Below are 13,782 nucleotides of genomic sequence, written 5' to 3' on the forward strand. Positions count from 1 at the left end.
TCTGTAGAAGGAAAGGCATTTGGGGTTTATGTGCTGGGGAAACTATTTTTTAAAATCATTTATTCTAGTGACAATGTTATCCCGTAATGCTGCTAAGGTTGGTGTTATCTTGGATAATCTGCCCCTGGGACTACTAGAAAGATTTACAGGTCTGACTGCCAGAGGGAGTTTTGCAGTCACGATTCAGTGTTCTATGCTCTCTCCTCTCCTCACCTTTCTTCTCTCCATTTCTATGTTTAGTACTGCTACAACCACCACCCCTCGTCTGCCGTGTCCTGGAAGTACTCCGAAAGTTGCTCTCTTAGCCCTCTGTGTTGATCAGTCATATTTTCTTTTAAATTGCACAGAAGCTGTGTATTCTAGGACTTCTTTTCTGACTTGAAGTTTGATCTAATGCTGTTAACTTATGCTATGGGTGTGTAAAACAAGTTCTGCCATTAACTTCAGTGGCGGGAGGATTTAATCCCTGGACTTCATTGGAGGGAAAAGAGAATGGATGCTGTTAATAATAATGGGAAGAAAAGTACGTTTTTACAGACCTCTTTGTTAGAGTCCAATTTAAGTTCTCCAATGTGGTGTTACCGAGGGCTGAGGAAGTCTCCTAATTAGTCTCTTTTGTCAGCTGCAGAGCAATCATGTAAGAGGATAAGAAGATCTGATGTCTCTGAGTGGCTACATCTCTGATGTGTCACTGACATTGGAGAGATACATTATTGTCCTACAACAAAAGCTTCACTTTTTCATTTTCAGCTGTGTCATATCTCAGCCGTGGAGATGTTACATATAAAAATCTGTTTGACATGGTGGCAAAGGTCCCTAGGGCAATAGCTTTGAGGGTGTCCCCTGTAGCAAATCAAAATTCTTCTAAAAGAGTCTGTTCAACTTGATACCAGTTCCAGAGTAACAATCAAGGGATTTTTCTTTCTTGTTTTAAGATAAATTAATGTCTCTGGAGATTAAATTATTACGTTTAATCAGTGCAGAAAATAATTGCATCTCTCTGTTTTTATTTCAGGGGTCCTCAATGCACTCACTTACCATTATTTAAGGAGACTCTACTAGAAATATCTGGATTGCATTTCTGAACTGACAAAAAGGCTTGGACTTCAAGATGCTTATAAAGGAATATCGTATTCCAATTCCAATGAGTGTGGAAGAGTATCGGATTGCCCAGCTGTACATGATACAGGTTAGTAATGGTTCAAACAGACATAGTGATGGGCCCACACTGATTTACACAAATGGTATTTTGGTCTTCACTTCCTGTGCAAAAAGTGATGTCTTGATGAAGAACATAGTAATCTGGCGTTTCCGGCAGACTTTTCAGCTAACTTTTTTTAATGCAGTTTTGCTTTTAAAATTTATTTGACCATCTTCTTTCAAGTTAAAGGTTGGATCCTGCTGTCCTTAAACTGGCAAAACTTCCTCTCCTGAAAGAGAATTGGAAGTAAACAGATCTAGTACAAACTTGGGAAGTATCACACCTTGGGTAGGTTATTCCTATGTAGGGAAGCACTGGACCTTAATTTTTATGTGGAAATATTAGTTCATTATAACTTTCAAAAGGTAAACTAAAAATAGCTTAGCACATGACTTACATACTATTTCTTTAATAATTATATGTAAGCACACAGATCCTGTCATCTTAGTTTAGGCACAAAATTTAGTTTTTATTAAATCTAATGTAAATGTTTTCATAACTTTTTAAAAAAATAGAAAACAAAATGTTTGTTTTTGTAATCTCAATCGTCCATGCTCCCCCTCCTAAAAATGGAAATCCAAAAACAATAGCCTTAGGATGGTACATGAGAAACCCAGCAGTGAAATTTACTAAAAAGGAAATGAAATTGCCCATCTAGTTTCATTGCCCATAAAGCTAAAGAAAATGCAAAAATGCCCTCAATCTAGCAAAACACATGCCTAACTCTGAGCACACAGAGCAGTTCCATTTTTATTTCAGTGGGACTGCTCCAGAGGTTTGTATTTAAGCATGTGCTTAGCTGCTTTGCTGGATTGGGACCTAAAATGAACAGCATTAAATGGTGAAAAATTATTCCAGATATGAGAAATTATTTTTATTATACTGTGATTTTTATTTTTACAGTGCCCCCCCCTAAAAAAAAAAAGAATAATTCATTGCTAGACTTGACTACCAAGCAGTGCACAGCATAATATATATTCTTCAATATTACCAAAGGAATTCTTTTTTCTGGCAAAAATATTTGAGTACGTATATAAATTGATAAATGGATTTGTAACTTAATATTAGCATAAGTGAGTAAACATTTTCTCAGGGGGCTTAATTTCTCTGTAGCTTCTCCTGAAGCTAAAATTGTTTTGAAAAATGTCATATAATTATTTTCTCATGACTTTTTCTATCACATTTGGATTAGATGTTTAAATAAAAATCATACTAAGAGGGGAAACATATTAGCTATGCAAATGTAACAGCAGGCTAAGGAACCCGTTGAAGAATGGTCTCATTAGTGGGAGAGATTCAGCATGCTCTTTGTTGGGGAGAATACTTTAATACCATATGCCATTCTGGTTGCCCCATCTCAAAAAAGATACACAACAACTGGAACAAGTACAGAAAAGGGCAACAGAAATGATCTGGTGTATGGAACAGCTTCTGTCTGAGGAGAGATGAAAAAGACTGAAACTGTTCAGCTTAGAAGAAAGATGATTTGGGCGATGATAGAGGGCTATAAAATCATGAATAGTGTGGAGTCAGTGAATAAGGAAGTGTTATTTATCCCTTCACATAACACACGAACTAGTAGTCACCCATTGAAATTAATAGACAGCAGCCTTAAAACAAAAGGTAGCTCTTCTTTCACACAATGCACAGTCAACCTGTAGAACTCGTTGCCAGGGGATGTTGTGAAAGCCAGAAGTATAACCGGCTTCAAAAAGATAAGTTCATGGAGGATAGGTCCATCAATAGCTATTAGCCAACATAGTCAGGGACACAACCCCATGCTCTGGGTGCCTCTAAACCTCTGACTGACGGAAGCAGGGACTGGATGACAGGGAATGGATCACTTGATAATTTTCCTGTTCTGTGTGATCCCTCTGCAGCATCTGGCCACTGTGGGAAGAGAGGATAATGGGCTAGATGGACCATTGGTCTGACCCATTATAGCCATTCTTATGGGATATGTCCTCAGGTTAACAATATTGTTGAATCAGAATTGCTGCCAGGTTTAATGTCTTTTGATGGTGGAACGTTTAGTTAGCGCAGTGGTCCCCAACCTTTTTTGTCGGCGGCATTTCGGTGGCGACGCCTCTGGATGACGCTGCTTGTCGGTGGCATTTCGGTGGATGCTTGTCTGCTGGCCAGTACGCGGGCGCACATAGATTCCCCGGCGGGCGCCATGGCACCCGCGGGCACCGCGTTGGGGACCACTGAGTTAGCGGAATTCTGCTGGTGTTCTCTCAGAAGCCATAAACAAGATTTTATCGGATTAGCACAGAGTGTGTGATTCCATTTAATTGCCTGAAACCATTATCAGGTGATGTGTGTAAGGTCTAGATTCTACCTTTTGGCACTGGCTTGAGCAAGGGGTGGTGTGTAAATGCACCATCCCAGCAATATCCCTCCCCTGCTGCCCCCTTGCCAGACATAATTTGCTGCTGGACTGTGCCCCATCAGCAAATTAGTTTCCCCTGCACCAGCCCAGCTGTACTGGCTGTTGGGTTGGAAGGTGGTTGGAGCCAAGGCTCCAGCCACTCACTGCCCAGCAGGGTAGTAAGTGAACTTGTTTAACTCTGTGTCCCAGCTCCAAGGTCCAGCCTGCAGAAGGGTATAAAGGTGGGGGAAGGTTTCTTACTCCCACATACTTGAAGGTACAATTCATCCAAGGCACAATCTATCTCTAAGAATGAACATAAGCACTTCTGAGAGAAAATATCTATCTTAGCTCAAAATATTTTGAAAGACCCTTGGAATAAAATGTTAGGGTTAAATTCCCCTTTCTTTAATCTTGTTCTGTAAGGGCTCGTTCCATCTGCCCTTGAAGTCAGTGGAAAGACTCCCACACACTTCAGTGGGAATTGGCATGGTCCCCATGACATTAACTGCCTCTGTAAAATAACACTGCTTTATCCTTTGAGAGATAAATCAGGGAATGTTAACTCAGAAGGAGCAGGAAAGAGCACGAAAGACTTTTCTAGATGTTTTCAGAGTGTGATTTTTAATAAGACCCTTTTGTCTGGCTATAGAGGAATCACTATTTTTCTTTTCTTTCATTCCTTTGGAATCTGTAGCCCACAGGAGAAGTTTTTTTTGTGAGTTATAGCATCTAGCTGGTGAGCATATTCCAGGGGGAGCAGCAAACTGGGATGTCTATATGTAATATATAGTAATGTAAAGCCCATTTTTAAGGACAGAATAATGCAGAGGGAGACTTTTCCGTGTTCCGAAAAGATACTGAGCATCTCTCCTTGAGAAGGGATTATTCTTTTCTTTCCTTTTATTAAAATGTGTCCTTAGGAGCACAGAGCCTAGTTTTAAATTTCATTTGTTATGCAGAGCACTGTACAGATGCTGCACTAGAATGATAATCATACCAGTTCGTAAGAGAAGAGGTAGATCTCCAGCACTGCAAAAGTGAAATATGTGGTAATTTATAGGAAATTTTGTTCATAAAGAGTATATTTGGCTTCAGTGAGACTTAAATACATGCTTGACTTTAAGCATATGATTTGTGGCTTTCCTCAATAGGGGTGGAATTATTCATTAGGTTGAAGTTAAATGCAAATCAGGTCTTTTATGAGCAAAGTAAAGCTTTGTGCATAAGTGTAGCCTGTTGAAGTCCATGGATAACGTTTTCAAAAGTGTCTAAATCGCATGGTAGTGAGGCTCTTAAGTTACTTACATGCTTTTGAAACTTTCACCCCGTGGCATTACTTGTGTGAGGGTTGCAAAGTCAGGCCCAAAATAGTTGCAAGGTTTTTTTAAAGAGAGGAATTTCCATTGTTTCTTTTCCCCCCCTCCTTATTCACACAGTGTATGGAGAGGCCACGCTTTACCTTCTGAAGGAGCTGTTCCTGTTGGAACTCTTGGAAAGATTCCCCTTCAGTTTGCTACAAGCAGGATCAGTTCTTACAGAGAACAAAAAGTTCTCACAACTGCTGCTTCTCTTAGAATGATGTATGGTAAATGCACACTGGATAGGAACAATAAAAGTGTACAGGATGAGATTTTGGCATCCTAGTTCTTGGCTCTTTCTGTGCTATTGGCTGCCCAAGGCAGCAATAAATTGTCCCTTCTGTACTCCTTAGTATCTTGCATCTCCCACATTTTCTGGGTTCCCTGCTGATGTTTAAAGTTCCAAAGGCTGAAGTGAATTAATGGCCAGTTTCTTAGAGGCTTGTCATTTTTCCCCTTAGCATCACTTTTGCAGCTTCTGAATCCTTTTCTGCAGAGACAGCGGTTTCAGTACACAGAGTAGCACTTAGATTCTTCAATAAATAAGTTAATTTTATATTACAGCAATGAGCTTAATGGATCCTTGACCTGCTTCCAGACTAGAAGATCTGAACCAAATTGTTTTTTCTCAGTTAGATTTGAGACTCTATAAATAAAGTATTTCCATGGGGAATCTCTAGCATGATGCTTGTCATCGTGTTCAGTTCAGGAAGTCTTGTTGCATCTGTAATAGGGCAGGTAGGGTAATCCTCTGCTGTATGTACAGCTCTCTTCTCATCTTTGTCTTGATGATGGTCTTATTTCTTTCTCATTTGCTCTCCATATGAAAAAATTCCATCTGTTTAGTCTAGACTCCTAACCAATAATCTCCTTTTCTGCAACAATCTCCTTTATTCTGGTGCATAAATCAGGGAACTGAGAAAATAGTGCAAAATACTGAAATCATTCTCAAAACCTCTTTTCAAGACATTATTTTATTCGTGTCATTTTCATATTGATTTCACATTGTTCTTTGATTTGACCAGATCATCTCTCTGCAACACGCTCCATCTGTTTTTAAATGAGATCACAACAGTGATTCTCCTCTCCCCCCCAATGATAAATGGTTGACTGCAACACCAACCAACCACAAGATGGTTGGGGGGAGCAGATATCAAGCATGAGCAGCACATATAAGAGGCTTGGGGAGGTTAAACCTCACTAGAAAACACTGGCCATGCAGGAGGGAAAACCCCATGGATGAGGCATGGGTCACCTCCCTTTGGAGGAGCGCTGGAAGCAAAGCTCCCAAGAAGTGGGGGGAGGCACCAGTCCCCGGATCGTGGGCCCACTCCACCTCTTCCCCCGCGGCCTTGCCCTCGTGCCGCCTCTTCCCTAAGTGGCCCCTGCACACCGCTCGCTCCTCTCCACCACAGAGAGGAGTGAGTGGGCGGGACTTGGGGCAAGAGACGGAGAGGAGCAAGCAGCGGGTGAGCCTTGGGGGAGGAGGTGGAGTTGGGGCGGCGCCTCAGTCCAGGTGCTGGTGCCCCCCCCTTCTAGGGAGCTTCTGGCGCTTGCGTGTAAGCTTCCTCAAACTGAAGACTCATGTGTCTCCTATAATATCAAGCATTCCTTTTGTATGCTACCAGCGTTTCTCTCTGCTAAAAAAAACAGAAATGCGATACATGCTTATTCAAAACTACCTCCTGCTGCCAAACGTGAAGGTGCTCTCGGTGAAATTTGCTCTTAGTAACCAAGGACTAATAACTTTGCACAAGTTGCCATGATGAGCTTGGGGAACTGCAATCTGGTGTGGGGAAGTGCACATTCCTATCCTGGCAAAGGAGGGATACAGCCCAAGAGAACTCTTCAAAAGCCAAAGTCTGGAAAGTAGAACTACCATCTCTGAGGGTCTCTGTGAAATGTCTCACTCTACCAAGTGGTTATGGAGACTCCTGTTCCGAATCCCAAAGTGGACGTTTCTCCATGGAGAGAGGAAATCAAGTGTGAGAAAATGTCTAAACCAGCCTCCTTTGACCTTCAACACAAAATGCTCACAATACTTGTGTTTAAAATACAATAAATCTGAATTGAGGGTTACAAACATTGTTTTCATTTGTTGCCACGTCAAACCATGCTGTCAGTTTAAAACATCTTTCTAATTCTCTTTTTCATCTTCTCAGGAGTTTGCCATCCCTAATCCTTATCAGGGAATTGACAGTGTTCTTGTTACCCACCTTCGACAAACTCATCTTAATCTTGAATCTTTTTTGCTGTTTCGTAAAAGTTTGTATTCTGCTCTATCTTGACCCCATTCACCGTAAAGATCACTGTACCGTTAGGTAAAGGTCAGTCCATTTATCATCTCCATGCCAGTTGCTACTGGAGTTCCCATATGCCCTGGGATTCCAAGAGGTTCTCACTCTTGTGACCCTTAGATGAAGGGAGACATTTCCATTTGATATTAAATTTTATTTTAAAATCGGTGTTCATAACTTTCTTTCTTTGTAAATAACCATGCCCTGTCTAGCTCTAAGCAGTTTCCTGAGGATGGTTGTGATCTTCCTTGGAAGACCATATATTTGAAGAACATTCCCTCTTCATCTTCTGGACCTTGACAGTTGCCTTTTGAGGATGAAAGTTATTTGAAACTGACGCATGAATCCCTTAAACTAAGAATCGTAATACTTGGTACTCTGTTTTGCACTTTATGGGCCTTATCTTGCAAGGCACTCCATTAAGGAGACAATGATTATTTGTAGTACCTAGAGGCCAGAGTCTCTGTTTCTGCTAGGCACATTGTGTAGAACACAAGGAACTCTGCGGGCTCTTATCTCCTCTTAGAATCAGCCCTTTCATACAAGAGTCTCAAAGCAGTTTGGAAATATTAGCCAATTAAGCCTCATAACTCTCCAGGGTGCACTTCTATAGAGTCCAAAAGCAGCTGTAGCCTGAAGCCCCACCATTGCTCATGGCCAAGTGGCCCAGTAGTGGCCCTATTAGCATCTTGGCCAGGAAGTTCAGCTGAGATTGTGGCTGTTTAAAACTGTTAAAAGAAAAACAAAACCACCAAGCGAAAACAGAAGATTATGGCTGAACTAAATAAGCTAGTCAGGAAGCAAGTTTAGCTCAGCTCAGCCAAAGCAAAAGTGGGACATCCGCCTTTAATATTCAGGCCACCGCTTTCTAGTGTGATGCAGTATATTTTGCTATTGAGTTGAGACAACAGCCACTATAATTTGTTAGCCATTCCTGATACCTAGCAATAATGAAGGGCCTTCGCACATGAAAACCCAACTTACCCAGAATTCCCAAATAGAATTAAAGAATAAGTGCCAGAACTTGTCTCTGGCATGGAGTACACAGTTTCACAGCATTGTGTGGACAATACTCCTCAGAGCATACCCTGATAATACCGATAAATCAGGATTATTATTCCTACTTTGCAAATGGGGACACTGAATGAGGAAATGACTTGTCCGAAGCCCCCAAAGAGTTGAGATGGTTATAGGATTTAAGAGTTCCTAGCCTCATACTCGATCTGCTATTTCATTTGAGGTCATTCTTTGGCAATCACAGTTTTTCCTATGTGGATGCAAGTCTTTACAGTGTCACCTTTTGAATGATTTGGACAAGACTTGCAGTCAGTCCTGGAAATTTAAGTTATGAAAACCTCAGACCTTGTTTTATATTTTAGTTCTTTTGGATTCATTTAGCTTTACCTGATCTCATGGGCTTTCTGCTGGATTAATGGAAGGAAATCTCTAGTCAGATGTGTCTTGATGTTCTTTCCATCTCACTGCAGGCTCCTTTTTGCTAGCTCATTTGTAGTTTGGCTTCTGCTCAGACCCTTTTGCACGTTGACTTGCAATGATCCTCCGACATCTATAATTTGCTGTGTTCTCAGAAAAGCAGGCAGTGCTTTCAAGGGTGAGAATCTTATCTCACTTGTGCTGCTCCTCTCTGCTTGATTGGTATTGACTCTGTTGTTTTTCTTTCTCCATATATACTGTGAATCCTGTCAATCTTCAGTTGTCATTTTTTTTCTTGGCAGTCTTCATCATCTGGGTGGGGCTATTCTCTGAGATGCTTGCAGCTGCCAAGTAGAGTCTTGTTGGTTCTTGAAAATGGATTTGAAGAAGTTAAGTGTGTGTTTGTGCAATGAATTCCTGGCATTCTGTCTGATTTCTAGTGGACAGGAGTCCAGCTCAGCAAAACCTCCACTGCATTTGGCACTGGCCAGTCCTCTTTGTTGGCGGCCTCAGGAGATAGGTAAAGGACGGAATGGGTTTGGAGAATGAGCTACTCTTTCATCTCTGGATGTTGGACACTGCAGAACAGGGAGAAACACTGGCAGGTACAGTGTGGGTGAAACCTGTGCATACGTTGCGTCTCATCTACAGGAGAACTCACTTTCCCTGTTACCAATGTGGCTTGTTTCACTAATGCTACATCTTTGAGTTGTCAGGGCTACCCCATGTACCCTGTGCCTCAAACCAGCACTTGATATTCACGCTGTCAATCAGATCCCTTTCTGTTTGTGTTATCTGTCTGACTTCCAATGCCATGCCAGTGCTGGCTTGTCTTTCAAAGTCTGTCTCTAGCCTGGCACAGATTAAAGCACCCAAGATCTGACAGTGACTCTAAAAGTCATCTGTTTTCTCTGAATCTTTTTTTCTTTTTATACCACTGATTAAGATGCAGTTGATCTGTTTTGGATACTTCACCATTTGGAGGATGGTCATTTGCATGTTTCTGTTTTGAAGGCAGTTGCCACTTATTGGTACTGTTATACAACAGCAGCAGCAGAAGAAGAAATGCAGGTCCCTTTCTCAGAGCAAAAAAATGGTCTCATAACCAAATCCACATTTTCAACCTGCTATCTGCATAGTATTGCCAATTGGAAGTGCTCAGAGATCCTGAGTCGGCCTCCCAAAATCATGCAGTTTTTAAAAGTCTTCCATTTTGTTTTGTTTTGGGTTTTTTGGGGGCCCATTAGGGTGTACTCGGGTCATGTTTTCAAGATTTTCTGTGCAGCTATAAGGGTGAGAAACCTACTGTTTTAAAATGAAAGCTGAGAGTCTCACATAATCACTTAACTCCAGGAAATGGGGAAAAACACCAAATATCGAAAGACTGACAATAGAGCTGCAAGAGTTGGCAATACTGTCTGCAGGTAGTGTTTGAAAAGTGCTACATAAACATGAAGTAATATTTGCAGTCATTGTATCAGTACCAGTTTGTGTCCCTTGCTCCAAAAGCATGAAAATTAGGGTTGATTTTATATTAAGTAACTGGTTTGGTTATAGCACTAAGAGCAGGACTCAATATGTGATGTTAAACTGGGGTTAGAATGTAACTCTTGCAATTTTGTTGGGAGTCTCACAGTATTTGATGTCTTTCTTAAAGCCCCAGCTCCTAGAGTCATGTTTTGTGAGAATGTCAGTAATTTTTTTTAATGAAACTTTCTAGCTATTGGATTTGTGGAGAAAAGCTTGAAACTGTGACCCGAATGTATCTTCAAAGCTCAGAAACCAAAGACAAATAAAAAGAACCCAGAATTTCTGACTTTCTTAAAACCTCAAGATTTTTAAGCGAATCCCATGAAATTTTGGGCCTTGGGTCATGATTATTAAATGGTTGGGATTGGCAATACTGTGTGTACTTTTTAAATAAGTAAAGCTTTATCTTTTCAGCTGGGCCACATTTTTTTATTTTATTTTATTTTAATGCAAAATTTTGATTGTGTTTGGTTTGCAAAATAGAAGGGAGTAGTCTGAGTGTCAGACTGAGATTCAGTCTTGATTTCACATCCCATCCCTGATGCACTGAGTGCCCTTGGGCAGTGTGCTTCATCTACCTACCTCAGTTACTCCATCTGTAAAATAGGGATAGTATTTCTCTCAGATGGTGCTTTGTGGAGCAGTCAATGTTGTGCAAATCTTTGAAGAAGAAAAAGCAGGACATAAATGCCAAGTAGAATAAAAAAACTGAGCAGGAAATGGAAGCTGAAATGTTAACAGCCAGTTTAAAAGATATAGCATGTAGGGCAAGCAGGTTTGAGGTGTCTTCATAATAAAATTATTTCCATTTTGCATTCCTGTGCGTCAGGCAGCCCAGCTCCAACAAAAGTGTGGTTGTATGACTTTGCACTGCAGAGTGATTTATGAACGGGTATAAGAATGGTTCTCTTTTAAGGCTGTTAATTATTTATAGACTTGCACAGCGGATTGTCCACATAATATCATGGTGTGTTGTACTAAGAGCTCCATTAATAGCCAGACCTGGTTCTAAATAATGCAGTGCATATAGTATTTGTACACATTGGCCTTGCACGTACATCTGTACTCTTTTGTGAAGGCCTGCTGCTCACAACTTGGCCATTTTACATTTGCTGTGAAAGCAGCAAAGAGTAATGAAGCCTCAGGCAACAGAGGTATTCATCTGTGCATCATGCTGCAGGAGCTTCTACAGTAACAGTCTCTTCTTCAGGGGACAGGGAGGTTGTGTGTTGCTGCTGCTCCTATCTGGGTATATCTCATTACAGCCTTCATCAGATTTCATGCTGAAAACCAAATGAGAGAAGGTTCTTGTGGTCTAGTGATGCAAGGCAGGATATTTTTACAAGCCTAAGCAGGAGTGACACTTCAGACTGAAGTGGGAGTGCTGTCTTGGTCGTTCTGGCTTAAGCTCTTGCTTGGTTCAGCCTTTTGAATTTGCTTCTGAAGGGGCCAGCATCAGAAACCCAAATTTAACTTTGTTTTCTTAAACTAGCAACACGTAGCTTGCATCTTAGTTCAGATGTTGTCCATTTTGTCGCCAGTTAGCCCCTCTGCACTGATGTACATGAGCACCATTCCTCAGCATTGAGCTGTAAATGGTCACTAGACAACCTCTTCAATGTCATAACAAGAGGGCAGTGAACTCTTGTGGTGGTTTAACGGAAACAAATGTTAAATACAGTCTTGACAGTAAGAAACCAATTTACTGAAGCTCCAGTCCAGGAGATATCTGGGATTTTGGGAGCAATGTAAGGTTTTAATAGGTTTGGCTGTTTAAATCCTTCATATATTTTCCAGTAGATGCACGATGTGATCTGTAGTTTATTCCAGCATACCCACACTCCCATTTTACTGCTGAGGAAAACTGTGAGATAGGGCAGGTAGGTGATTTGTCCAAGGATACTTTGGGAGGTCTATGTCCAACCTAGGAATAGATCCCAAGAGCACTGACCCCTAGTCCTGCACCCTAATCATAAGACCATGTGTAATGAGGGTCTGCATTTTGTTGACTTCCCAAGTCACTTTCAAACTCTCGTGTCCTGAGGCACTGGGCTGATGTTTTGATTTATATACGAATAGATACAGTGAACTTTGTGCTAATGGCCTCTATCTGAATGGCCACTAAAATCTCAGTCCTTATGAGAGTTTCCATATTAATAGCACTGTACTATGTGGCCATCTGTTATAGCAGCCTGAAAAATAGCAATTCCCTTGGTGGTGATGTTACCAGGTTTCATCATTTCTGTATATTTTTAATTCTCTCACTTTGCGGACATCTTCTCTGAGCATTCTTAGATTTCTTCATCGTTTTGCCTGAAGAGTAACAGTGTTTGCACAGACTTTATAGTTGAGACATTTGGCCGAGTGCCAGTCGGTGGGGGGTAATGTCCAGATGCAGCAATGCACCGTGTGCTGCTCAGAGAGTGATCAAACCTAGAAAAGGGGGATCTTTAAAACAGCAGCCTGTTTTGCCTTTACTAATAAGCCACTTGTTGAGTGTGTAACTTCCCCCTCCCCCAGTGATTGAACGTTTTCAGATCCTCAGTAACTTACAATATGCTCAGACTGGAACTCAAAATATCCTTGTCAAGCATCATGTTCTAATCTTCCTTAGAGAGACTCAAAGTAAACTCCCTTTGCTGAATATGGATTAAAATCATTTTGTGTCATGCATGAAGGATGCATGTTACAGCACAAAGGGGACACAGAGACCTCCTCTGTGGGTACCATGGTTACTGGTGACATAGTTCAGTTTGATATTAATAATGATTTGTGTGTAGATGGCCTAAACTAAACCCATTGGATTGCTGATGCAGTCCCATTGCCATGGAAACAGATGCTGCAGCTTAAGGTTGCCTGTATCTGTAACATGATGCATGCACACAAAAGCATGGTCTGGTGGTGTCCATAACTCTTAAGAGGATATGAGTGTGATTACTGGAGAAAATGGGAAATTGTAATGGAATTTAATTTATAATGTAGGGGCCTCTAGTTATAAGTGCACAGTAATTCATGGCAGTCTCTGTATTTGGAGAAATAACAAAACACAAAGGTTTTTAATTGTGATTTGGCCTCCAGCTACATTACTTCTAATGAGCATAAGCTGCACAGTGCATGAATTCTTTTTTTACGTGTGTCTTATACAGTGCAGAGCACAATATCAATGCACAAGTAATCGAACAGGCTCACAGGTACTGATAAACCTCCCTGAGTTGGGGGTTTTTGCCTAAGGGTGGGGTAATGGGGAAACACTCTCCTCCTGTGCTCTATCCCAGCTTTAGTAATGACTTGTCAAGTGACCTTGGGTAAATCCATTAAACTGCTGCTTACCCAACTACAAAATGGGAATAATTAGACTTGCTTACTTCACCAGAAGGCCCTATATAAGCTCATAGCAGTAGTATTGATAGAGGAAGGGTGGCTTTGTGGTTAAAGCACTGGACTGGGACTTGGAAGATCTGGGTTTTAATCCCATCTTGGCCACAGACTCCTTGTGTTCAAATCTCTTGAATTTTCTGTGCCGCACATTCTCCATTGTAATTCCCATCCTGTGTTGAGGCTATATTTGCTAATGTTTGAGAGGTAATC

At 41.1% G+C, this 13,782-nt stretch overlaps 1 protein-coding gene across 13 annotated transcripts in view; it reads left to right on the top strand.

Annotated features, from left to right (window-relative positions):
* PITPNM2 (phosphatidylinositol transfer protein membrane associated 2) overlaps nt 1-13,782 on the top strand; it is a 200,216-nt gene that overhangs the window by 96,685 nt on the left and 89,749 nt on the right. For all 13 annotated transcript variants that reach the window (XM_065568711.1, XM_008163521.4, XM_065568715.1 and 10 more), the window contains one exon: nt 1,016-1,189. In XM_065568711.1, coding sequence (XP_065424783.1) covers nt 1,112-1,189 — 78 coding nt within the window. In that variant the 5' untranslated portion in view covers nt 1,016-1,111. The remainder of the gene's footprint in view (nt 1-1,015; nt 1,190-13,782) is intronic.

The sequence above is a fragment of the Chrysemys picta genome, chromosome 15, assembly GCF_011386835.1.
Source record: "Chrysemys picta bellii isolate R12L10 chromosome 15, ASM1138683v2, whole genome shotgun sequence".
In the NCBI taxonomy this organism is placed as follows: Eukaryota; Metazoa; Chordata; order Testudines; family Emydidae; genus Chrysemys; species Chrysemys picta.